Source organism: Melopsittacus undulatus, chromosome 8, assembly GCF_012275295.1.
Source record: "Melopsittacus undulatus isolate bMelUnd1 chromosome 8, bMelUnd1.mat.Z, whole genome shotgun sequence".
Lineage (NCBI taxonomy): Eukaryota > Metazoa > Chordata > Aves > Psittaciformes > Psittaculidae > Melopsittacus > Melopsittacus undulatus.
Window position 1 is genome coordinate 37982075 of NC_047534.1, and position 26969 is coordinate 38009043.

General features: G+C 42.9%; 1 protein-coding gene across 2 annotated transcripts in view; it reads right to left on the reverse strand.

Moving 5' to 3' along the window:
* The window catches only part of ITPRID2 (ITPR interacting domain containing 2), a 38765-nt gene extending 12085 nt beyond the window's left edge, over positions 1-26680 (reverse strand). The window contains exons 1-12 of one of the 2 annotated variants that reach the window (XM_034065159.1): positions 26586-26680; positions 25980-26255; positions 25770-25818; positions 20611-20660; positions 19686-19742; positions 17268-17304; positions 15930-16028; positions 15272-15480; positions 13684-14378; positions 10104-10176; positions 4776-4867; positions 496-1695 (exon numbers count right to left, since the gene is read on the reverse strand). In XM_034065159.1, the coding sequence (XP_033921050.1) occupies positions 496-1695; positions 4776-4867; positions 10104-10176; positions 13684-14378; positions 15272-15480; positions 15930-16028; positions 17268-17304; positions 19686-19742; positions 20611-20660; positions 25770-25818; positions 25980-26196 (2778 nt within the window). In that variant the 5' untranslated portion in view covers positions 26197-26255; positions 26586-26680. The other variant, XM_034065160.1, reaches the window with a different exon arrangement.
* Between the last annotated feature and the right edge of the window lie 289 nt (positions 26681-26969).

Below are 26969 nucleotides of genomic sequence, written 5' to 3' on the forward strand. Positions count from 1 at the left end.
TGGCAAGAAACACCACAGGACATGTAGGGATCAATCAACACTGATATCTAAGGGAAGCCATGCAACCGGCAATCAAAAAACACCACCTTTTCATCAGTTGGATGGAAAGTATGTCAAAAGGAAGAGAGAGGTCAAAGGACTGTCAATATGTATTTTCAAATCTAAAGCTAATGACCCTCACCTTTAAAATAATAGCTTATAGAGTACACTGTTCCTCCCTCCCACCCAGGAATATCCATAAAGGTAAAAGAAACAAAAAACAATCTCAGTCAACTACAACAAAAAGAAATGCAAAAGTAGCAGAGCACTGGAAATAATAATTTACCACTTGAAACAGAAGCTCTTAAAATGGTAGCAAATCAAACATGCACAAAATGTCTTTTTTTTCCTGATCCACTGCACTATGCAAAGGAATATTCACCTGGACATCTTGGCTCTGTTAAGGATAAAATAAGAATTCCCTTTGCCCAAGGGCAAAATTTGACTTCCCCATACCTGTGAGAGGTTCTGCAGAGAGTTTCTGATGTCATGTAGGACCCTGCGCAGCTGCATCTCCAAAGTGGAGGGTGGGTTGATGGCATGAGGTCGATGAGGAAAACCAGCATGCCTTGGAGAGAAGGGACAGCTGAAGGGAGAAAAGAAGGTGCTGCAGGAAGAGCCAGAGATGCTTGGGATGCTGTGGGTGCTCAGTGTCCGCACGTGCTCGCAGAGCGGTCTGTCCTGCCACTCAGCAGGAAGGGAATGGAGGGAACACGTTGACTGGGACATGTGTGCTGGCGTGTGCAGCGGGCAGCTCTGTACCCTGGTGGGATTGGGCTCCTCAGATGGCTCAGTCTGGGGCATTTCTTTTTTGGAGGATGAAGGTGCAATAAACAGTGTGGATTTGCACACTGGCTGGCTGGAGGCTGCCTCACCCTCAGTTTTGTCATTCTCAGACATTGCTTTCTCGTCTTCCTCTACACGTGTGTACTTGTAGGTAAAGGAAGGAGGACTGCACAGAGTCTCTTTTCCTGGAGTTAACTGTACATTCACAGAGGACACCACTTTCACTGGATTCAGCAATGCAGATGGAAGAGACTGCGACCGCCTCAGAGGATAGCCCGATTCAGCAAACCAGAGTCTCTGCTTTCTCAGGAGTTCTTTTGACTTCCCAGCCCTGGAATCAGATGCACTGACAATCCTCATCTCGGCTCTTTGCAAGGCAACATGAACCTTGTCCACTAATGATGTGGAGGAGCCACCACCTTCCAGAGATCCCATTGACTTGAGGATATGGTGTGTGTGGTACTGAGGAAACTCAGATACACTGCTTTCCTCCAACAGCTCCGATTGTTTTTGCTCAGTGGAAATGTCTTCCTCTTTAGAGCTGACTTCTCCTTGTACTGTCTCCAATAAATGAGATGACTTGCTTTCTCGCTCTTGATTTTGCTCAGTTTCATAGTCAACAATTTTTCTGTCTTCACCCCTTCTGTTTTCAGGTGACCCTACCTTTCGTCTCTCTACTTGAGAGATAATATCCTCATCATCATCTTCATCATCCTCCTCCTCATCGTCATCTTCCTCCTCATCAAACTTATTGAAACAGGGCAGTTCCTTGGCTATCGGTGTCCTCTGTTCCTCACTATGCGATGTCAGGGTTGTCTCACTGTCACAGCTGTCAGCGCTGCTTCCCATGCCCTGCAAAGACTCCTGAACCTAGGAAAGACACAAACCAGCAAAAGTGTAAACATACAGGAGACTCAACTACTGCCTTCTGAGGAGCTGGGCTAATAATCCAAGTTCATATTGTGGTAGGGAGCAGGGATAGTAATGCAGTTAGTATGCAAGAAAAATGGTGAAGGAGAACAAAGAAATCATAGTATCAGGTAAGTTAGAAGCATATTGAAGTGTGGCACCAAAAGAAGATGGGGGTGAGGGGAATTAAAAAAAAAGAAAAAAAAAAAAAAGAAGAGCAAACTATTCATTACATTTCTTTGATTTGACAATAAACTCTTTATTGCCAGAACAATAGAAATGGCAGCAGAGTAAAAAGAGTAAAATGCTAGTATTTTAGGTAGTGATGAGAAAGGGGTAGCAGGGTGGCAGGACATGACATCTCCAATATATAAAGGTTCAGCCAGTGCTGAAACAAAGGGTGGTATTAGGGAATGCATACAGAGAAGTGAGAAGTGTAGACTGTAGGAAAACTAGTACTACAGGACAACATCAAGAATGGGAAAACCAGTCTGCCCACATAATTGTCTGATTTTAGGCCACTGAATTGTCTGAGATGCTGAATCTCATATTAGGCTGCTAATCTCTGTTGAAGACTGCATCTAGTACTATTATGCCCATCCTTCCTTCCTTTCTCCTACTACTTCTTCCCCTTTATATTCTAAATCACAGAGCACATGTATGAAGGAGCTGCTATTTTAATAGGTAACAAATGGCAGGAAAAGCATCTATGAGAAAAGAAAAAAAATTCCATCTATTAATTGCACAGCATATTCGCCAGGCTGGCCTGATTGACTGGTATGTTTACAAGTGGACAACGCATTTCAAAAGAATTTGTGGTATAAAGCACATTCTTGGAAGTTTACCATAGCTGACACGTGAAATGCAAATTTAGAGATTTCCCAAGTAATTTCTGCAGCTCTCACTGTGATTAGAATACTAATTATTAGTTCCTTCTAGGGAGATTACTTATGGCGTATGACAGGTAATAGTTCCTTCACCAGCCATCTAGCAGACTTCAGTCATGAAGGTCATCTTCATAAATTCATACTTAATGTTGTACTCACTGGCACAGCCACAAATTAGTATGAAAGATTGTGCAGGTTCAGATACTGATCAACTAAAAAGAATCAAAAGAATACAATATTGTAATGTCTAGGTGAAATTGCATGTGCTACACGTATGTGTATCTGCATCTCTAATCCTCCTCACCTTGTTCAATACAAGTCAGGCAAATAAAACTTGGATGGAGAATTTTTCTAGCTTCTTTGGTAACATGCAAGTCCCCTGCAGAATATCCCATCTCAATGCCAAATCTCCCTTAGAAATCTTTATTATGGGTGTCAGATATGAAAGGCAATATAGTTCCAGTTTTTGAGGTTTCTCCTGAGTTTTAGAGGAATGCTATAGCTGCTAGAGTCAATTATTTAACAGCAGATGGCACTAACTTACCACACTTTAAAGAAACAATATACACCCCTCTGTATCCCCTTCATCTTTTCACAGGTTTTCTTCACTAGCTGTCAAGTTCTCATCTCCACTATCTCATCATTCACCCCATTTTTATTTTTTTAATTCAGCTGAACACTTGGTCTGCATAAAGCAGTGAAGAGAGCCTAGCAACTCCATGGCACAAATCCCATGTAGTATCAATACATCTTTTCAAAACAGCATAACAGAAAGCAGAAAAATCTCATCCCTTTTACAGCCAACACAAACTCCACCAGTCTTCAGTGAAGGAGCACTTAGCTGCAACATGCTTTTAATGAAATCTTAGGTTGCAACCAATATAAATATTGGAAGTGAGCAGCTCTAATCCCAGTCACCTTCTAACATGCCTGCCAGTTTCAGTGCAGTCCCAGTTTAGTAGAGAGCAGAACCAGTATCTCAGACTATTATGCTCATTATAGAGGCTCAAGTTCATGATTACCTTTATTCACTCTCTTGCTCTTGGAAAGAATAAGCTGATGTTTAAGGAAGACACAAAGGCTATCACTGTGTTGGCTTTCACTTTTGGTACTCAGTTGAAAAACTAAACTGGAATACAGAAAATATCAGTACCAAAATGGAAAAGCAATGTTGATGGATGGAGAAGGTAGGAATCTCTTCCTATTATGTGCCACAAATTTTAAGATGTTTGGTGTGTCACAATGAAAAAAAAAAAAAGATATAGTAGCATTAACAAAGTTCAGCAGCTGCAAACCACAGAAATTAAACTACTGCTGATAGGTGATATCCAGAATACCATCTTTGTATTCCTCTGGGTGTGGTTTGGGTCCCAGACAGCTGACTGATGGCCTTGAGGCCAGGATCCAACTCAAGACTTTTCTCTGGCTGATTGACAGGCCAACCAAATCATGGCTATTACTGTGTGAATGTTTTAGGAGAGGCAAGAGAACACCTCTCCTAAATATAAGGGATAACGCTGTGCAGACATGCATTGGGCAGACACCTAAGCACCATGCTGGAACAAAAGCCTCCCTTTAGACATGCCTGTCTCTGGTCAGTATCATCACAAGTTCTGGCACTGAGATCAAAGGAACTGGAACAAGAAAGAGTATGGGAGCTCAGGATCAACTAAATGTTAGTACACTTTCACAGTAAAGTTAGTATGGAATTATTTTCACCTTCTGTCAGCCACTAACTAAAAAAATAAATGAAAATATGAAGAGAAAAAAAAGTGGGAAAGCAAAAATTATACAAGAAGTTAAATGATCAGCAGAAAAGCTACAGTCTTTTATAACCTTAGTGTCTACCCACTACAGTTGTAAGAGGAATGGATTACGATTCTGGAACCCCAGTCAGTGAGAAATGATACACCAGAAACGGCAACCAGGACATACTGAACTTAGAGCTTATTCCAGGCCCAAGGATACCCAGATTATCCTACCAGAAAGGCTTTCAATTTTTAAGACAGTTCTTTAAGTGACTCAGCAGGTCCAGCTCCGAATATAAGTTTTATGGGATCTAGACTGACAGTCATGACCTCAGGCAACATCCCTCCTGCCCTCCTCAGGTCCCTCCTGTCCCGCATTAATCAAAGCACAGTTTAAAAGCCTTACCTGAAGCTGATTAAATGTAGAACAATCTGTGGAGGAGTCCTCAGCGAAGCCACTGCTGTCAGAATGCTGACTGGCAGTCCGTAACAGCTGATCTGTTGAAAACAAGCAAAACCCAACTACAATTACTTTTCAAATCACAGCTTTCCAAGCACAATCATATTCAACACATGCTTTCCTTTTACATCAAAGTAACATTAAGTGAATAACACAATTCCTTTTCATTCCACTTTGAACAATACAGAGAAACAACTTGTTTGTTTCAAGCAAAACCTCTTCTCATGCAAAGCCCTACTTGTGAAACTTCAAGCAGCAGTGGAAGAGGAACCATCTTTTACATTTTTCTTTCCTGTGCTGTGTAAAAAAACCCCACTTTGCAGATGTTGCCACTGATGGAGTTTTCCCTTCGCAAAACAGTCACTGGTTAAGTCACATGCAGGCAGTGGAAGAGGTGCTTTTTGTATTGACTGGTACAGATTGACCACCCCTCCTGATAATGGAGATAAAGGAGATCACTCGCCTCCTGCCAGCCTACACTACCCCATACACCCAGAGGAACAGCATCACATGAGCAAAGAGGGCGATGCACAGAACTTTGCAAACTGCTAGGGATGGTCCTAGTGGACAAACACAAAACATCCTGACACATGAGTGGGCAATCTGCCAAAGCACACTCCCAGCACTTATACACTCAAGATAAGATCCGCCTGCTTGTTCTTTTCTACTTACATTAGGTAAGTGCTAAAATAGCCTAAAGAGGTTCTAAAATCCTCAGTGCCACCCAGGAGTGGCTTCCCCTGGTGCAAGGGCTATACTCACAGATCTGCTTTTCAAGAAGATCTTAGTAAGCTCTGCAGTACAATATTGCATGTATTTTGCTTTCAAACGGACATAGAAGGCACCCACCAAGTGTGGGGTTTACCTTGCAGCCCTATAAACGCTTTGCTTAGCCAGATGGCAGCATGGGCAACAACCATATCTCACTTCCAGTTCTCAACAGAAGTGTAAAAGCTTGGAGATGGAATGCGGCCACAGCAGCCTGTAGTCCCCCAGACCTCTGCCTCCTCCTTCTCACCACCCTGGGGCAAGAGCTCACTGTTGTCTTCTCAGAGGCTCAGTGCAGATTTTTGCCCCACATTCCTTCAACCACTTAACTGTCATCACATAATTAATCCCAGTTCACAGCTCAATGCTTTGGAATGCATTATGAAAACTGTTTTGAAACTTGGATATCCAGAACTAATTTTTTTAGTATTCCTTTTGACCAACATTTCTCTAACACAGAAATAAAAGCCTGCACAGGCCCAGAAGTTTCTGAACACCAGGAGGGGCAAAATGCCTCTGTATCAGCAATTTCACACAGCTTTTAGGGAGTGCCTTTCAAATTGTGCTGCTGCTCTGTTATCATGGCAGCCACAATATCCTGCGATGATAAAACAACTTTTCTACCTCAAGACAGACATCCCCACCCAGATTCCAGTAAAGACAATGTAAATTACTTCCCTGAGAACTGGACTTGCTCTTATTAACCACCCAATATAATTAATACAGCTGACAGAGCATGCCATGAACAGGCTGCCACTACAGCTGAGGCTGGTGGGAAGCTGCCACCTCCTCCAAGGTGAATAATCTTGTACACAGTACAAAAGTAAAAATCAGTGGTTTAGATCACCTTCTATATCATCTGCTACTTATGCACATGCTTTGACAGCATTACATGACAGATACTGACAGTCTGTGGTCAGTCTAGAGCAGAGGCACTCATACCTGCCTCATCATCTTTATCCATGGCAAGAGACTAGCACAGCATGAACAGATTCAAACTGCCTTGGTTACAGCCAAAGAGACATCCCCTTAATACAGTCATCTCTTGCTTTCTGTGTTGCAGAACTGCTAAGATAATTATTTTTATCTTACTGTTTTAAAGCAAAGAAGAGAAGACAGCTTTTGTAAGTATAAGTGATGTTCTGCCATACCTTACCCTTGTCTCTTGCAAGTTCTCAAAGGTCTCCACTATACCACTATCATGTTAATGTAGTAACAACTTTCAAAGAATAGGAATCTCTACTACAAAGAATAGGAATTTCTACATGTAAAATGACAAGATTTGCCTCTGTAGAGATGAAATATCAAGTAGTACATTGGGATATACTGATAAATAGTAAATTGACATTCGCAACTTAAAGTATTCCATTACAGGATTAAGTATCTGCTGCCTCTTTTTGACATGTTGATCACATCCTGCACCCCAGCACTGCCAAAATCAGCCCAGGAGGGAGTCCTGCTGCAGAAACTCTTCAGAGTTCCTTGGGTCTTTCTAGTTTCTACAAAGATAAGCATAGACTCCAACAAACACTAAATCTGTTCCAAATGTTTTCTTCTCACTCCCCCATCTCAAATCTCCTGTGGAGCTGCACTCACAGAGAGCTATAAATAAAATAAAGTATTGAGGACAGGAAGTGCTGATAATGTGCTTTCTTCACTTTCAAGAACTAAATTTTCAAAATTCATCACTGCTTTTGACTATCAATGTCAGATGCCTTAACAGAAACTGTTATGTGGCTATTCAAAATTTCACAGAGCCACTGGTGTCAGCAACCAGACACGAATTACAATGCCTCAAGAACAACTTTGTTCTCTATACGTTACCTGTATTTGTCTTGTTTGTTGTTTGGGCATTTTTGGAATGGAAAAATTTAGAAATATGTCAGGAAGAATTTTGTTTTCCACCTCCCAAACCTTCCTTCCAGATAACTCTACAATAAGCAACTGAAGTTTTTCATTCTTGTCTACTGCATTCTTAAAAAAACCCCACATGAACAAAAATATATCCATATTTGAGGTTTGCAACAACAAAGAACGGGGTGCTGGTTTTAGGCACAATGGATAAGCCAGTTCAATAACATTTGGAATACATAACCTAAAAAGTACATCAAGATAGCCAATATGATACAGAATTCTTTGTATCACCATGAAGTGTTTAACAAAGACAGTACTACGGCAAAGCAAACACTTGCAAGCCACTTTGAAAATCTGATCTTACCACTTATAAACAAAGCTAATCTCAAATGAGAAACGTGCTTTAATGGGAAGTCTAAGCAGCCGTAGACTCTGTTGTTCAACCATCTATAAGTCTCCAGATTATTTCAGTAAAAAGAAAATATTTTTTTAATTCAAATACATCTAACTATATGCCCTCTTAAAATGCCTTACAAATGGTTGTAAATGTCAGAGAAAGCATCCGCAGCCCTCTGTGTGGATGTGAAATGGCACTGCAAGGTTTGTAACAGTCTGTACTGCAGAGCACTAACTCTGCTAATAGACACAGAAGTACCTCTACATGAAAAAAAAAACAACAGACAAAACAGTACCAATGTATTCCTTCAGGGGAAGCCTTCACTTGGAAAAACTTTCTTGTTTATGGGTTTGTATGTATAGTAGAACCAACAGCACTGAAAAAGGTGGATTTGTATGAGGATCATCAACTGAAATCACACTGCAAGGGACCAGTGCCTGAATTTCATGCGGATACTATCTCAAGAGATTGCTAGCGAGAGCAGCATTTCACATTTAGACACAATGGCCAGCATTTTCAGCAAAAGACCATTAAATCTGAATGCCTTCAAACTTGGTTGGCACCCACTCTAAGAAAACAGGCCTCTAGGTTGTCTTAGGTTGGACAACTTGCAAAAAAAAAAAATTGACTACCATTTTTTAACACTTTGGGTAAGTTCTCCACCAAATGCACTCTCAGTTTTTACTGAAACCCGTACAGAACAAAGTCCTAAACTTTCTGCATCTTAAAGGTGAAATAAAATGCCAGTCTCAGACTAACTTTTAGGAAACATGCAGGTTTACCATAAGTATTGGCATTCTTGTTAAATAAGTTATAGAAAACTCTAGGCAATACTTGCATGGTAATAAAGTGTCATTGCTCATCTATGCCAAGTGTATGCAGAAATGGGTGGGATATATTAGCTGGGAAAAACGAACCAGCATATCCCACTTCTGCCACACTGAGGACCCACTGCTAGGACTGCTGGGACCTTTCAGTGGATACCCACAGGACCACCTGACTCTTTTTTCCTTGCATGGAGGAAGAAGAGGGTAAGAAAGCTACTGGGAACAGAAAACAAAGCATTTTAGAATGTGAAAAAATATATTTTTCTGCTCCTTGACTGCAACTTCTGGTTCCATAAAATGCCTTTCTCTGAAAAGCTCTTTCTGAAACTGCCAAGACCAGGCAAACAAGAGAACTGATCTGTAAAGATTGCATGTCTTCATGTGTAATCACATAAAACATAATCATGAACTCTAAAATACAGCCAAGGGAGAAATGCCAGCAACAGTTAGAGATGGCAGTTTCTGGCAGTCCTTCTTCATGACCTACATTTGTAACAGAGGAAGACTAGCAAATGCAGTGCTGTGTTGTGCAAAACACTGCTGAATTAGTGGCACAAGCTATCCCTAATAACCAGGCATTAACCTCCAGTGCTGAGTCCAGAGCATTATCAACCATGTTAATGCAATTCAGCTCACAGTTCACGAGACTGCCAGTTCATTTGTGAAAAGACAGATAAAATATCTCTGTTTCTTAAGGCAGGTTTTCCTGACTCCCTTTAGTATCTAGAGATGCTAGTCATGTTTCACCAAGATACAGCATTGCAAGTAAGCATCTCACGAAATGCAACAAGCTCTGCTCTTTAATTACACGTAACAGCTAGAGAATAGACTTCACTTGCCAATGTCGGGCAAAGTAATGATCACAGAATGAATCAGCTTCGTCCCTCTCCCAAACCATAATATACATAAGTAAGAATTTGACATGAAAGCACAAACTAAGTGAGCCACAAGAGCCAGTGCACAGTTTCCCATATGAAAGACTACAATCTCCATGCGGGTGCAGACAGTAGTCTTCTGTGCAGCCAGGTTGCAGACAGAGCAGTAATACATAGGAAAAAGCTGGATGTATCATGCAATTTAGGTTTAAAACAATATAATTTTAGTTTAAATGGGTACCTTAAATTACAAGATTTGCCAGGGAAAAATAAAGAATCTCACAAAATCTGAATTAACATTTCAGTTCCTCTGAGCTATCATCAATTGAACAAAAGTGAAAACAGCCAGTGAGGTTATAGGACTCTTGTCTTGCCTGTAATTTGGTTGCCACTTCGCAGCAATGTTCCATGATTTAGCTGAAAAAGAAACCCAGACCTTTTTTATTTCTAAAGAGAAGAGAAACTTTACAAGTTTTAAATATCTGAATCAGCATTTCAGAGAGGGAAGGACACTCAGCAGACTGCTGTCTCCTGGGAGTTGGATTTTACTCACCTTTCTTTGACTTGGCCACTGCCAGCTGGTGAGAAGCTGGAACATGTGGTAGATCCCCCTCTGTACTCTGGATCTATCAGGAAGAGGAGATGAATATTTCGTCAAGCCAAATGGGATATGCTTCTGTGCTTAAGAATACCGAAGCCTCATAACACTGCACATGCTGGGGAAGGAGCAGGGTGAGTGCTGTGGATTTTTTCTCTAGTCCAGCAGCCAATACTGATTGAGGAAACAGATCCTGTCACCTTGAACTAATGTATTATTTCACTGGGTACTCAGCAATGCGCCTGTAAACAGTGATCCTTAGAACAGTCCCTCCCACTCACAGCACAGGGCTCCCCTCTGGTTACATTCACCACATCCTGTGACAACACTGACAATTATCAGCTTCTCTTTGATGAAAGACTAAAATAACTGTGCAGAAACACCTCTGACCACCTTTACATTACTGTCTTTTCTATTCAGCACTCTTGGTTCTTCCTTCAAACAAAGAACAAGCAAAATGCATTTAGAAAACTATATCAAGAGGTCAGCACATAAGGGTTGTCATCTGCTGCCCTACCAACTATTTTTCACAAGCCACTAATCCTCCTGAAGGACTCCAATCCCACCAGAACCTATTCCAGACTTCACCATGCAATATGTAAGGGAATACTTCTTGTGTCCTCCAGTACAAAAAAAAAAAAAAAGGAAGACAATGCATTCAGAGCCATGCAGATTTCAGCTGGGAAGCTTAAAAATACTTAGTAACTTCGTGAAACAGCCTAAGACAGCAGTTCTCAGACAACCGTTCAATGAAAAGAATACACCTAAAATCTGAACAGGGAGGTCTGTGCTTAGCTTGAAACCTAGAATATGTTTTCTCATTTGTGCACTCCAGAAAAAATCCTAATGGCTCACATGAAAGTCTAAATGAACAAAGCCCCTAATCCAAATACCCCCAACCTGCCCTCTATAACAGCCTGCCTGCCTAATTTCAAAATTCCCAAACAATGAAATTTTCATCTCCATTTTCAATCAATTAAAATTTTTGACTGATAATTGTCCCCAAGGGATTTTAATTCATGATACTAATGGTTTTAAACCCAAATTAGTATTTGGCTAAAGAAGTAGCTATATTTGCACTGATATCATGTATATAGTAACCACAAGGGTGCATATTCTCATTTACAAGGTTTTTGAGAAGTATTTGGCCTGAACTTGTCACCATTAGTAAGTGAACAGCATTACTCTTGCAAAATAAATCACAAGGCTTCTGTTCCTCTAGGAGATGAAAGCTGTACCATCAAGTAATCTTACAAGCCTTTGTTAGGATCACCCTTGCAGGAAAGGTATCTTGATTCCCTCAAACCTCTCAGTTTTCAATTGGTACATTTGCTAAGCCCTCTTCTCATCTAAATACCCTCCATGTTCTGTCTCTGGCTGGAAGACAGAACCCTGGCTGTGTCTGCAGCATGGCGCAGTTCCATGAGTGCACAGAAACACTTCTTTCTCCCTCCCCACCCCTCAGCCAATGTTGATGCTGGTATATGACCTTCGGGGCTGTAATTGACCACTTTAGGAATGGGTGTTTGAGGGAAATCCTGCCCTGACTCACTCCAGCACTCCAGCTATCTTCACTGCCACAGACTTCCGAAGGGCACGAAAACCTCCGAGGCATTCGTAGGCATGGAAAGAGCTTCCTTGATATGTCTGTCATCTTTCTTATGTGTATGAATGCATTCCAAGCCAAGCTGGGGAAGCGGGGGGAGGAGTTACTGTCACTTTCTCTAATACAGTTCATTGTTCATTATACCCTGCTTAGAGACACACAAAAATAAAATGCTGCCAGGTATTGTTCTGAAGTTTCTTCAACAAACCCAAATCCTTCCCTCCCAGGGATCTGTAGGCAGCTGATACGTATGCATTATATTGTGTAAACAAAAATTCACCAAAATCCCATCCCACATCACATGTCACCTTGCCAAAACAGCTGTGTTTATGCACTGGCATCGTTGCAAAGTGTGTCAACTGAAACTTCACAATGCATCACTTTTAGCTTATGCGGAATTCAGCGAGTCTTCTTTATGTCATAACCCTTTACAGTCCAACTTATTCTGAAGGAAAATGCCATTCCTTTTATAAGTAGATATATATACACACACATACATATATGCACACACACATATACATAAAACAGCTGTTTCAACTTTCCCCAAAAGTACCAAAAAAAATAATTTCTCCTCTGGGATATGGTGCAGAATGCATTGCCTCTCAAACCCCCTCCCATTGTGCTAATGAAAACATCTGTGCAGCTACAAACAAACTGGATCAAGAAAATGATCTGTCTGAAAACTAAGCCAGGGAAAATAAATAAATCAAAATACAACATACTTCTTTTTCCCCTCTCAACTGGACCAGTCCTTTGTTCTGGTTCAGTAAATTGCCACACATGATGTGGGTAAGGACACACTCGCACAAGTGACAGGAACTATGAACTGGATTACTTTTTTCTAGTCAGTGACTGCCTTCAACTCCAATGTTATTTGATCTAGAAGAGCTTGTAGTAACAATATGACACCAGACACAGTATCTGCTAAATCATCACACTCACTGTAAAACTCTGGGTTTTTTCCATTCACTTGCTTTCTTCACTCATTTCACCAATGAAATCACAATCCTTCATTTTACATATTTATTTCACATAGACAAAGAAGCTAACTGCTGATCTGCTAAGAAGAGCCCACTTCAAACTGTGTCCACAAAAACATCTACTAACTTAAGACAGATCTTACAATTCAAGGTGGGAGTCTATGCAAAACAAGTGCATTCTTGAATATGTAGGCTGTGCATTTACTAGCCTAATAAACAAACCAAGCAACTACAGAAACATGGGAAATAAAATCCCTTTGGGGCAATTATCAATCAAAAATGGAGACATGCATTTATGAAAATATTAAAAGGCACACAGTACAGAATGTGCAACTAAGCCACCACTAAAGTGATGTGACTAAAGAAAGTCACGCCAAACAGTGACTTTCAGTGTGCTAATTTCCAGAGGACAAATGGAATCAACATACACTAGACTGTCATCAAAACCAAAAATCGCAGAAGATAATCACCTCACCCTATAGCCCCTCCCCCTTTACTACAATAGCACTTTTGCTCCATCCACAAATTTATCTGTAATCAATATCAATTAATAAACTAAATTGGCTTTTAGGCAGTAATGACTTCAAGTTAGCAATTTAAGCAAAATCTAAAACCAAAGGCTTTTATACATACAAGATCTATTTCCATTGGAAAAGCGCCTATCAGTTATGCAAGTGATTGCAATTACCTGAGCTTGATGAAAAAAGAATGAGAACTTTCCTGCTGACTCTCAGGAACAATAGTAACAGCAGCAGCACGAAGTTATTTCATTAAAAGGCTCAATTAAAGCAGCCTACTGAGAGAGAGCGACAAGTGTCCTATCACTGGGAGAATTTAAAGTATTCCTGGAGAAAACACTGTCAACTACACAGGAGGGAACATTCCTCTGCTGGTAGCCAGCAAACTATGTAAACCATATGCAAAATAAAAGCCATATATCTCCACCTACCTCTTCCATCTCAAAGGAGTCTTTCTGCTGCAGCATTAGATTCATTATGGATGGGTTTGCAAGGGGAGCACAGGGGTCTCTGCCTAGCGATGCCGTGGGCAGCCTTTGCGTCAGGGTGCTGCTGTTGGATGTACTGGAACTACTGCTGAGGCCTGGAGAGTCCAAAGGACCAGATTCTTCATACAGTTCATCCTGGGTACTTGCCAACCTGCTGCCTTGCACATCTGCTGGAGGCACAGTACCCACTTGCGAATCAGCAGTAACAGCAGGAAGGTTTGCAGGTTTATTTGAGTCTACAGCATTTGTCTGACTACTGGCTATCTCCTCCTTTACAGTAGCCAAAGAAGAGGGAGAATCTTTCTTTTTAGAGTATTTTTGTAATTTAGATTCATTTTTAACATCATTTTCTTCTTTCCCTGGTTCAGCTGGACTTTTCCCTTTTTCAACAGGTGAAGGAGTGGAGCAGCTGCTACCATCGGCTTGCTGTGTGCCGCACAGATTGAGCTTTGACAAGGTCTTCATTAACCGACTGGCTGTATTGCTACGATTTAAAGGGGGAGGGCTGGATGCCTCTTTGCTGGAAGACACTGAATTCATACTACCAATTTTCTGCAAAGGAGTCCCAGAAACTTGAGAATACAAAGAAGAAAAAGCATTGGCCACAGTAGTAAGCACTTCAATTTGACGAAAACGACCTGCGTAAGAATGAAATGCAAAGCAGAGTTTATGAGGACATTCCAGACCTACTGATCCACACAATGGTTTGAATTCTCCGAGACAGCTGTTCATATCTGAAGAGGGAATTCTCATCATAATCTCTGCCCACCCTCCTTCACGCCCCCCAAATCTCCTCCTTCTTCTAACATGGGCTGCAAAGGTTGACTGTAAACTGCCTAGTCCTGTAATGTGAAATGGATACCACACACTATGAAAAATGGAAAACTTTGCCAGAGTCTTTACTAAATGCACAAGAACAGCATGAAAAGCTTTCACGAAGTAAAAAGGGAACACAGGCTGCAAATGCAAGTTGATTTACAATGTGCTAGGAAGAAAAGGGTTACTCACATTTCTCTCTCCATCTAAAGCTACAAGAGGACATTTCAGCCATGTCCTCATTTCAGCAACATTCATTACTGACCTAACAAAGCTTCTGTTCAAGTCAATAGAAATATTGGCCCAGATTTCAACGATAGAAGTAGGTCGCTGCTAACAGCTTTCAAAAATCCCACCCAGATACTGAGGAACACAAGAAACATTTTTTATTGCTGTTTGTTTCAGTGCTCTAAAACAACAACAGAAGACAAGCTTAAGAACAAGAGACAGGAATGGTACAAACCAGAAGGCAGTGTATCTTACAGGATGCCCTTCATTTCCCTCCCCACTATAAACCGCTACCCCAAGATGTACAACACAATGGTCACCTCTGGCTATATTTAAGACCAAGCAACAGTTTTACTACCAATTCCAAATGGAGTTTTGCTGATGGCTCAAAAGGCATTTGCCAGAATATTAGATACATACCTTCTTTTGGGATTGTTTACACAGTTTAAAAACTTCAAAATAAACTTCGCTTCAAATATGTACTTACTTGTTAAAGCAAAATTTGGATTTTCCACTTCCATGCGCTGTATTTGGGCATTCAAAAACACTTTGATATCTATCCCTCTGGCAAATGATGATGAATTAAAAAATCTTGCTGGAATTTTTGAAGCAATATCTGGTTCATCTCTTCCAAACCCAAGGTTATAAAGCACTTCTTCAGGATCTTCCTCGTAAAGTTCCAGTAATTCAGAAACACTAGACAAATGAAAAGATGTTTACCATCTACTTTTCTTCTTTTGAGACCCAGTCCCTTTTGTCCAACTGGGCCAGTTTAGTCTATTGAACTTCTGACTCCTACAGCTCAGCCTACTTTAGGAAATAACTGAAAACTCTGCATCTGAAGTTCTGGTTCCTATCACCAGACCCATTGGCCCAGACACATCTCAGCTCCGTTATGTAACTTATGAAGTCAGGCCTCATTCTGCAGAGCTCTGATGTTAAAATGTCGTTAAAATTACAGACATTTATAACATTTAGGCCCATTTGTTAGTATTTACTGCAAACCACAACTGAAAACAAATAGCAATTTTTCAAGCAAACAAATGAAAATTCCCTTCTCGACTACTGAAGGGAAAGCAACAATGCACATAAATCAAGCCAAGTCCAGACAGTCAAACAGGCCTTCAAAGCGTAGTATTTTTTACCTTGAAACGGTCGCACTGCTTTTCCCAGACCCAGTAGAATTCATACTTCTCCCCTTCTGGTGAAACTGCAGCCTCTTCTCCTTCGCCGGCACACCATTGCTGTCAACACAAATGGAGAAGACCCGTGCAATAAACCACTTTCATTTGGGGATTCAGTTCGCCTTCTCAGAGGAGAGCTAAGCTTCCAGTGCTGCTGAATTTCTCTTTTCCCCTTCAGTGTTATCTGGTTTATATTAGCCATGTCATTTATTGAAATACAATAACAAAAGCGAACCCTGGGACGCCTCAGTAAAAACGTACGTAGACGGTAAGAATTTGAAGGCAAATGCAAGCTGAGAAAACAAATCCTTGATCTCTCCTTGCTGCCCCACCCTCTCCGATCCCTCCCTCATCCAGAGAGGAAGCCCAGCTGCCCTGCCCTGCATTTCCATGCCTTCCTTGTGCCGCTGCCTCATCCAGCAGGACCACCTCTCCCTGGTTCCAGCTCCCTTTCTCCCCCAGTCACCACCCACCAGCAGTACAAAGTTGTGAGCGGCCCGAGAGGTGGCCCCTGGGGAAGCTGAAGAGGCTCCAGGCTGCAGAAAACCGAGCGAGATGAGCTCCAACCCAGACTCACAGCTAGTTTCTGTCCTAATCCCAAACTATTTCCTCCCTGCACCTGGAGAAGCCACCTCAGCATCAGGTGATATCCTGGTCTCAAAAGTACTGTTACTGCCAGTCTCTCAGGGGGACAAACCTTCCCAAGGTGGATTTTACTATAGAAATCCTAAACACACACACACACACACACCAGCCACCAAGAAACCAAATAATACAGAGGATTCACCAAAAAGTGCACTTAGGGAGTCCGGCTCAGGAAAATGCTGCCCACACAGGCTGTGCTGAAGTTTCAATGCAGTTTTAGTTTCAGCACATTTTAGTTGCAAGCTGTCCCTATTAAGCATGAGCCTCTCCTCTCTCAGTCTCTTCTTCCCTACACTCAAAGGACATCTGCTCTGAAAGGTAAAACTAATTTTCCCTTGAAATTTCTGAAATGGTGAAGGATCAGTGAGGCAAAGGTGGCAAATCTTACTAAGTTACTTGGATTTGTCACTTCTCTGTTTTGCTCCTGCTACCCCAAAAGCTACATCAGGTCCACTGGAAGACTTTTTTCTACATCTCCTAATGACTGTTCCTGTGTTATCTGGATCTTCTCCTTCCCTCTCATCTAAACAGATGAGAGCAGAACAACTTTAGCTCTAAGGTAGCCTCCACAGCTTCCACTGCCCCCTCTCTCTCTCACCCTCCAGTAAAAATATTCCCCTGCGGCAAAGAAACAAACAAAACAAAGATGTTTACCATGTTTCCATTTGTGTATCACTCCGTAGATGATTAGCTGTAAAGAAACAGAAAGTTACACACAGACCTCTTCAGAATTGCATATCCCACAAGCAGTATGAAGGAGGCAGTGAACATGTTTACCAATACTCCCGCATAAGCCAGATTTTTCTCTTCCCATGTAAACATGATTATCAAGAGTTTCTAGTATACAGCTAATATAAAGGTGATTTGGTTATTCTGTTTAAAATAAAACCTCAGATGGACACATGTTTATATACTGTTATTAATCATATTAACTTGAGATTTAATGTGTGGTAAAGCAATAATTGTTACATACACCATTTATCGCTTTGCAATTGAAGATGTGATTACCAGGTACAGGGCTGTTCCTGGGTGGGAAGGGGAGAAGGGGAAAAAGGTATGCAGAGAAAGTAAAGAACATAAGAAAGGCAGCTGGCCCCATAGCCCAGTACTGAGACCATAGTCACTAGTTTTTTCATCAGCACAGACTATTCGTTACATGGGGCAAGGCCCCGGCTGCCCAAATAGTGCAATCCTAGGTGCAACAACTAGGCTGCAGTGCTGGTGGGACCAGTGGCCACCCTTGGAGATGAGAGTCCTCTGCCAGGAAAACCCTGCATCTCAACCCACAGTGCCAGCAGGGAGCAAAATATGGAAACCTCACAACCTCTCTTATTTTTAGAGGCATCATGAAGAAACTGAAATGTATACAAAATGCATATGCCACATCCCTTTTTTTAGCATCCTTGCCTATAATTTGAAGGTAAGACTATATATATGGATTAACTGGTGACTACTTCGAACAGCTAAACCATGGGTTTTAATAGCTTAGAGGGGGACTGGGGTTACAAGACCCTGCCCAATGCCCTCCATACCATTCACACAGGGCTCTGACTTGTATCTGAATTCAGTCATGGATGCACAAGGGCAGGCCATTCATACCAGCCTCAATGGGACTGTGTCCAACAGCGCACGCAGCACTGCTCCAGCAGCTCTGTTGTTCCCTTGTTCTCGGGTGGGAAGCAAAGCCCAGAAAGCAGAAAGTCCAAAGCAGAAACACTCACATTCTTACCCACAAAAATCAACTAGCAATTCTAGTATTGGGACCTTTGTTATGCAAAAAGGAGGGAAACAACTTTCTGCCTAAATCATGCTAAATGCTCACCAAAACCCCAGAAATTTTGGGAATTACAAAGGGGAAAAGATGAAAAAAGTTACATGATACTTTAAAATATACTGACTCTTGCATTCTTAGTCATATGATCAGAGCTTGGATTACTGTTACAAGGAAACTTTTCCTATGAAATTTTTGCATTGCAGGCAGTCTAGCAAATAGAGAAGACCATCAGAAATCCAGGTAATATATTGCAGTAAGGGACACATTTACTTCTTCATCTTTGTCAGACCAAGGTCATTATCAGATCAACTGTTCTCCTTAGAAGCCCTGAATCTTTAAAAAATAACAATAACTTCCTTCCTCCAGACCCTGTCCCACTAATTTGACACCATTGACAAGACTACTGTGGAAGAAAGGGCTTTCTACTACAGAGGTTCTGACACTTTGCTAAAGCTATAGTTCAAAAAAACATTAAAAGCTAAGGGGGGGAGGGGTGGGAGAGAGAATGGTTTTGCCTTTTGTTTGTTTGTTTTTACACTGAAAGCAAATATTGTCTTGTATCCCCTATCCTGCAGATAACCACCGGACCCAGCTTGTGAGACTGTTTTTTCTATTTTACTTCAAAATCCTGCTGTTAGACCAGGAGCAATAATAGTTCTGTTTGCTTGTTTGTGGACACCTCTAACCCATGATCAAGAGAGGCTAAAAGTCATATTCTACGACAAAGGCCACCATGAAGAACCACATCTCCTTCCCCTTAAAAAAGGGATGAGAAAGAGAAGGAAAGCAGTTAGCAACAGCCAAGTGTATATCATGGCTGATCCAAAATCAGCCTTGGTGCTTTTCATTTTTAAAAGCACATAGCCCTTATCGGGTTTGCCTTGTGACTGACAGAATTTCATTCCTTCTTTCTCCTCCAAGGGATTCAGTGGAAGTGGGGCATGCACAGCTACCAAAAGTAACCCATGGACAAGAAAAGCAAGTAGGAGAAACAACTTTCTTACAGCCTCAATGAGTGTTTCAGGCTGTGCGGCTGCTGGGGGCATTAAAATGAGAAGGCAGAAGTGAATTTCAGGGATGCCTCTGACCTTTGGGTTAGGCCAGAATGTTCAACACCAACAGTAGTCTAACAAACTCAAAAGCAAACCTTCCTGCGTTTTTCTATGTCCTAGGCTGGTTTTCAACTGCCTTTGGCTAGAATGGAAATGCTGTCTTACAAAATAAAAATCAGATGACTTGAACATAAAGGGGTTTGGGGTTTTTTGCTAGAAAAATAGTCATAATCCTGCCACACCCACCTTCGGCTCCCAGGGATAAGTCATCTTCAAAACTTCCTCCACTTCTCACCAGCATGCCTGAAAACGTACAGTTAGCAGTTCAACAATGAGACTTCTGCAGTGTTTTCTTTTCAAGAGCTTAACTAAAGGTATCAGCAAGACACGTTGGTTGATACAGCAGGATATAAGCAGACTGTATTTACAATCCCTGCATTAGTCATATGGTTAAAATGCACGAAGAAGTGCAAAGTTACATTTGAGAACACAGAAAAATTCTTTCGATAGAGAACAACTACAAAACTGTTTTGTGCTCGGGAATATACCCAAGTAAACCTGCAAGCAAATTAACTGCAAGTGGGAACCTGGGATACCACCCAACACATCTGCACCTTCTGCTGCTACATTATCTATCCTCCAGACATCTTACCAAGGTGATCCAGAGTCTGAGTCAAATTTAGGCATTCTCCTCTCTCTCCCTGTACCAGATTAAGAGCTGAGCGAAGACTCCAGGCAGAGCAAGTAATTCCTCTGCACCCTGTCACTCACTACTTGCACATTCTCACTGTACTTTGTACTTCAGTATTCAGTCCTGCTCAGGTAGTAAAATTTTCAGGTGTGGCAACCAGAGTTATGAGAGGCAGAGATGACCTAATGCTCGCCAGCTGGGAGAGGAAATGACATCCTCCCCATTCTGCACACTTTGGGGTTTTTTAGGGCTTAATAAACTCTCCAGAAAGATGTATTCAGGATGTCTTCCCCCTTTTCCAGTTTCTCAGGTGCAACTGCTTCACAGTGAGAATAACTCAGGTACGCCAACTAGGCTGTGGTTTGTGCTGCTGCTAAAGATACCAGGTCTCAGGTAAACATCCAAAAAAGCACCATTTCCAGCAAGAGATTTCAATAGCTAATTGAAAAACTTGGAGAGAAGAAAAAGGCCTTTCCTTACCCTTCAACAGAGGATTGCTTTGCTCATCCAGGGAGGCTCCCAGAGGTGTTCTGAAACCACAGAAGAGATTAATACTACTTTAAAACTTGCTGCTTCATGTCCTTCCTTACAGTGTGTAACAAGCTTGTGATAGCAGCAGTTGTCCCTCCCTCCGCCCCCAGAAAGCACAAACATCTGACTGGCAATAACTTTCTAAACAATCACCAGCCCTCTGAACAAATACACCTTGTAGGGAAAAACAACAGAACAGGTTAATAACTGTAACACGCAAACACTGGGCAGTGGCAAAGCTTCAGGGTCACAGCCCTCTGCAGAAGGAAATCATGTTCAGCAAAACACCCAGAAAAAAAATTAGCATGGGTTTCTGAATGGGCTAATTCAACCTCATTTATATGACAAAAACTGTTGTCATTTTTGTATACATTCAAAAGCTCCTGGAGAGAGGGGTAAAAAGTTATATTTGGTGATCAGGAACAAGATAAAAGTCTTGACAGCTATCTTAGCTGTCACTTGCTGATTCTGATATTTTAGAGACTCTTAACATTGCCTCTTACTTGGATTATCCCTCCCACTGCTGCTCCGTGAAGAACAGGGAGTTTGCTGAACCTCACATTGCCCAAAAGGAGCAACAGAAACTGCACAAATGACAGGTCCAATCCCTCTCTGGGTTCACGCTACACTTGTTGACACTAGCTGGATGTTTCCACATCTTGTCTCTGAGACATGTTTAATCAAAGGCCTTTCACTGCTAAGTACTACAGCATTAACCCTTAAAGTCCAAAACAAGTTCAGAAATACAATACTCAAAGAAGGGGAAAGTAGATAATTTATGTGCCTATATTACGTATATTTCATTTGGGTTTTTAATTAGACAAACACATAAACCTGCCCAAAGACCTGAAAGTAAACAGCGCTCTGATGCAGTATTTGTCTTAGTGCCATGGCCAAATTAAGCAAGGAGAGTTTGCATCTGCTTTCTAACAGACTTTACACTTCACAACCTTATTTTTCTTTCCCCTCTCAAGAGTTCACTCTTTCCATGTATGGCTTGCTGATAGGGAGCAAGCTCACTTTGACATGTCTTTTTGTGAAGCAAAGCCCCGCCACAGTGAGACACCCAGGCAAACAGCCAGAGCATCTATGTGCATAAGCGTGTTTCAGGCGACAGGACAGACTCTGCCAAGGCTCAGATCTCCCAGGTTTCTGCCTGTCTGCCCTGCTCGGGTTTGAAAAAACTTAGGGCAGATTGTCTAAACCTGTCACGCTACAACAAGCCTTATGTTCTGAGGTAATAACTATGCCTGTTTACTCTCTGGCTTTGATGGGTGCGCTCCCATACTCCTCCTTCCCTGGTGGCTGCTTTCACATCTCTACCTTTTTGATGCAAGATCTTGCTGGCGGTGACTTTAACAGCCAAGGTCAGTGCTGCACACACCAGCTGGCAGAAAACAGTAAAAGCAACCACCAAAGCTGGTGTTTTCTTTTAGGAATTAAGTCTGTCACCTGTACAGCATGTTACCAGCCACCAGAAAAGCAGCCCTGTCAACCACCCATCTGCTGCCCTGCTGCACACAGGCACATCTGCCTTATACCCGTGCCTTTGAAAAACTTGCATTTAAGAACTAGACATGATATGAGTTTAAACAAGGGACAAGAACCCACACAGAAATCCTCTCAGACAACAGAACAGACAGCTCTGCCCTTCTGTGCCAGTCTCTTTTTCACCAAACAGAGCAGCCCTGTGCACTTGGAAAGGTTAGGGCTGGGGGGATCCTTTCACTTGCTGGGTCCTCAGGATGAGGTCTCCCTGCCCAAGACACATCACAGCAGGTCCCCAGCATGTCCCGACAGCCTTCACACCAAGGCCAGGGAGGCCAATAGCAACCTGAGGGCAGCCAGATCAGAGAGCAGGTAAGCGAGCATGCATCTGGATCGAGAGATGTTACAGTTTTCCATTTGCAGTCACTCATTTATTATTGTATTCTAACACATATGACAATAAATTCTCTCAATGTCAGTCCACAAAAGAACTGAATGAACTCTCGAAGCCCACATTGTCATGGGACACTGGTACTAAGCAGGTAAAAAGATGTTATGCAGCTTCAAGGCTTCCTCTGATTGCAGAGGTTTGTTTGCTCAGCTACCAGCTGGGGTAGAGTGGTCTTCAGGAACAGGATAAGGGTTTTGCACTGTGCTGTGAAAATTTAAACCTCAGCTTTTAAAGCCTTAATTGGGCAGGAGCCATGTTTATTTTAAACTTGAAGGAAAAAATCTCTTCTTTCTGAGGCATTTCAAGAACTCACTTCCTGTATATCTACAGGAGATGGCTCCTAAATACCTCCTGCATCTCCTGTATTACTGGCAGTGTTTAAATACACTCAACCAAAATAACACATGTCGCCATAGAGCTGACATAAATTTCTTCTTTTCTATCAGTATAATACAAACACTTGTGTTTCCTGTCTTAGCTTTACAAGAGTTGAAATGAAAAACCTTTGTAAACTTTCTTATTACTTCAAAATGCCTTTTCAAAGTACCAGGGAGAGGGCAAAGGATACCTTTCTCAAAGCATGTGATTCCTGAAACACAAATTAACCAGAAAGTTTGAGTAACATCAGACATTCCTTAAGCCTCTATAATTCTATCACATTATGATATATATGTTTCTTTGTTCTGTTTTGCTGTTGTTTGGGTTAAAAAAAAACCAACAACAAAACAAACACAAAAACCAAAATACATATGTCTACCAAGTTAATTATCACGGGATATTAGGAACCCTCCTCTATCCTCCAAAGCAGATGTGAAACAGAGATGCCAAGTAATAAGAGCCCCAAATCACTAACATGAATATCAAGAGACAGCTAGTAATTATTTTTATCCATATTGTAACACTGTGGATGCTTTTGGAAACAAACAATGGAATAAATCTTATAAGCAGACCTATTTATGCAGTGGGTTGATATCAAGTTTTTTTGTGCTGCTGCCAACTGAAACCAGAAAATGAGATTTCAGAAGTGCTAATTTTCTTCTGATACATATTTCATAAAAGCTCATAGAAACTCTGACAAAACGGGAAGGACTGCTTTTAGAAAATATGTAACAGAAAATACTTTATTTTAGTAACTGCATGTTCACTTGCAGTAATGGTTATATTTGCAACAGAGCTAACTTGCAAGAATAAGGCTCTGAGATAGAAGCTCAGCGTGTGTATGTTGTCCACACCTTGTAGCAATCAAAGCTCCACCAGTGTTATTAAACAAGTAACAGTTTTCAGGGAGGACAGCAATCGTAAATTTCACAAGAACTGTTGGGTTTAACTATTCTTTTTTAAACACCACACTATAGTACCTGTAGGGCTATTCTGTCATGGTTTTTTCCTCTGCATTGTTACCAAGGACAATCAGTGCAGGGTTTCTATACATACATTCACTTTGTAACAGTGCAAGTTGAATAATCATTTTACTGCACATATAGCTACTGTTCACATGCATCTTAGATACAAAAAAATGAAACCATCCTGCAGTTTTAAAACACAAGGGACTGTGCACCACTTCAAGCAGCTGGTATCGCTCCTCCCAGATAGGAACTGTACATGCATATATGCACATATTGTACACATTACAGAGTCAGAGCCTAACTCCAGTCTGAGTAGCTTGGTTTAAGAGATTTTAAACCAGGAAAAGGAAAGGAAAAAAAAGGAAAAAAAAAAAAAGGCAATTTTTATCTTTCTGAGGAGAACACAAGATTCTACTGTAAAGGCTTACAATGGTTAATAGCTGCACTTTAAAAGACTTCTATGGAAGGGTCACAGTGGGTTTCACAAACATGCATTAACTAAATTTGCATGTCTGTATTAGCAAAAGAGTAAACTCATGCTTTATTTCCTTACGTGTAAAGTATGACAATAGAGTGCAAAATAAGATTCCAATATTTGGGAATCAACTGCCAGAGATGCAAACACATTGCACAGAAGCATTTGTTGCCAGTGTTAACAACAGAGAGCTACCAGAGCACTGGAATAAGCCATCAAGCTTTCTGCTATTACTCAAGCATTAGGAAGTATTTCTCCTTCAGGAGCCTCTTCCCCTCCACTCCTTCAACACCCCCTGCAAGGCAAAGCCTGGAAAGATCTGAAGAAAACTATACCAAGGACCTTTTAGCTATACAGCAACCCACACTGCAGTTACAGGAGTAAGCTCAGTCAGTTGCTTTCTGGATTGAAAGATCACAAAGGCACAGCTATTCTCAGGCTTATATTTTCTTCTTAACATAGCTGCTCTCAAAAGGATAAGGAAACCAGAAATATCAAGTTGGGATGTCTTGAAATGTCATTGTTAGCTACAGAAAGCTAACTGTTAATTTCTCCCCATCAACTCTGGCTCGAAGGGCTGCTAGGATTGAATGCAGAAAAGGACGAGACAAAATCAGCTGCTACTGGATGTAGCATTTATGCTATTAACATGACTGAGGATGAAGAAAAAGTAACACTGCCAGCCCATCACAACTGCCAAAGAAGTATTTTGTAATAGTAACAGAAATGTGCAATATATATATATATATATATATATACACCATGTCTCAAGTTAAGGACATTGGAATAGACTTGGATAAATTATGTTAGTCTAAATCATGCTGTCACCCCTGAAGACCCCTAAGCATAGAGGCCATTGCTATGAAAACACGTTTCTTAAAATCTGTAGCAAAAAAAAAAAAAAAAACAGGCAAGCCAATGGGTGGCTTTAAACTGGAGCCCCTCGGTGAGAGATAAAGCAGCTTCCAAACCAGTGCAGCCTTCCTTCCCCTCAACTGAGTTCCTCCCTTCGTGACTGAAAGTCTTCAGCCTCGTTAATGAGGCAACAAGGAGAGAAAAGGTGCCAAAAGTCAGCTCTTCCCTAGCCATTCATAGGTATGCTACTGCTCTCCTTGTAACCCCAACTAAAGGCATAACCCACCCAATACCAAAGGGTACTTCTATATACTCCAGGGAGACTTGGGGGAGCGCCGATGCCAAACTTGGGTTCAGAGCGCCGAGATGTTCCCGATGACCCACAACGAGAAGACCCCTCCGGGACCTTCTCCCCTCCACGCCGTGGGAGCTTCTCGGCCCGTCACCCCGCTAGGGGACCGTGGGCTCCGACCCCGCACCCGCAGTGACCCACCTGCAGTCCTTCAGCCATATCGCGATCTTCTCGTTGGGAACGCTGTGGCCTTAAGGGCAGAGCAGGGGAGAAAAGCCGACAGTCAGTAACAGTGCCCCCGCCAGGGACGGCCCACCGCGGCCCCCCTGGCTGCCGGCCCGCGGGGGTCCCAGGGGTCCCAATAGCCCCCGGGCTGCTGCCGTCCCGGCCCCGCTACCCCCTGGCACTGACCTGCTTCTGCTGTCAGCGGCAGCTCTCCGCGGGCGAGATCCTCCTCCTCTTCTTCCTCTTCCTCCTCTTCTTCCTCCTCCTCGCCGCGGGCCAGCGCCGCCGCCGCTGCCGAGAAATCCTCCGCTTCCGACGCCTGCCAGGAGTCGCGGCTCTTGGCCCAGGCCTTTCTCTTCTGGGTCGCCCCTTGCCACTCCTCCGCCGCCGGGGGCTCCTCCATCAGGACGGCCGTGCCAGCGAGGGCTTTACGCCGGGAGGGGACTGCCGGAGAGAGCCAGCCTGCCGGCGGAAGAGAAACAGAGCCGAGCTGTGCCGCGCCGCCCGCCCGGGGACCGCCAACGGGGCCGTACCGCCGGGGGGCGCGGGGCTGCCGTCCGCGTAGCCCCGCGGGAGCGCAGCTGCCCCGCCCCACGCTCACACCCCGCACCCGCCCGCGCTCACACCCCGGCCCACCCCCAGACCCGCTCACCGCCTTCCCCCGGACCACCGCCTCCGGCTCCGCAGGTGCCAGCCCCGGCCCCGCCGCCCCCTGGGACGCAGCGGGAGGGCAGGGGCACTGCGGTTGGAGTCGGCCCTGCCCGGCCCTGTGCCCTGCCCGCGGTTACTCACATATCGCACCGCGGGAAGGCGGCGGCGGAGGCTGCACCCGCCCCGGCTACGGGCGGCGGCGGCTCCGACTTCCTCATACCGCTGCGGGAGAAAACTTGGCGGCCACGTGACGGGAGCGGGGCCGGCGGCAGCTCGTCTCTTGACGGGGCCGTCCGCACCGGGCCGCGGAGGAAGCTTCCAAGCGCAGAGATGCCGGGACCGGGGTTTGGGGCCGGCTGATTGCTGGGGCAGCAGGGCTGTGGTACCCGGGGAGGGCAGCCCGCGCTGCGCTGGGCTCAGCGGTGCTCTTTGACCCGGCACGCACAGGATGTGTCCAGACAAAAACACACGACAGCAGGCACAACAGTAGTTGTGTCATTTTTTTTCCTGGAGAACTGGAGCGCG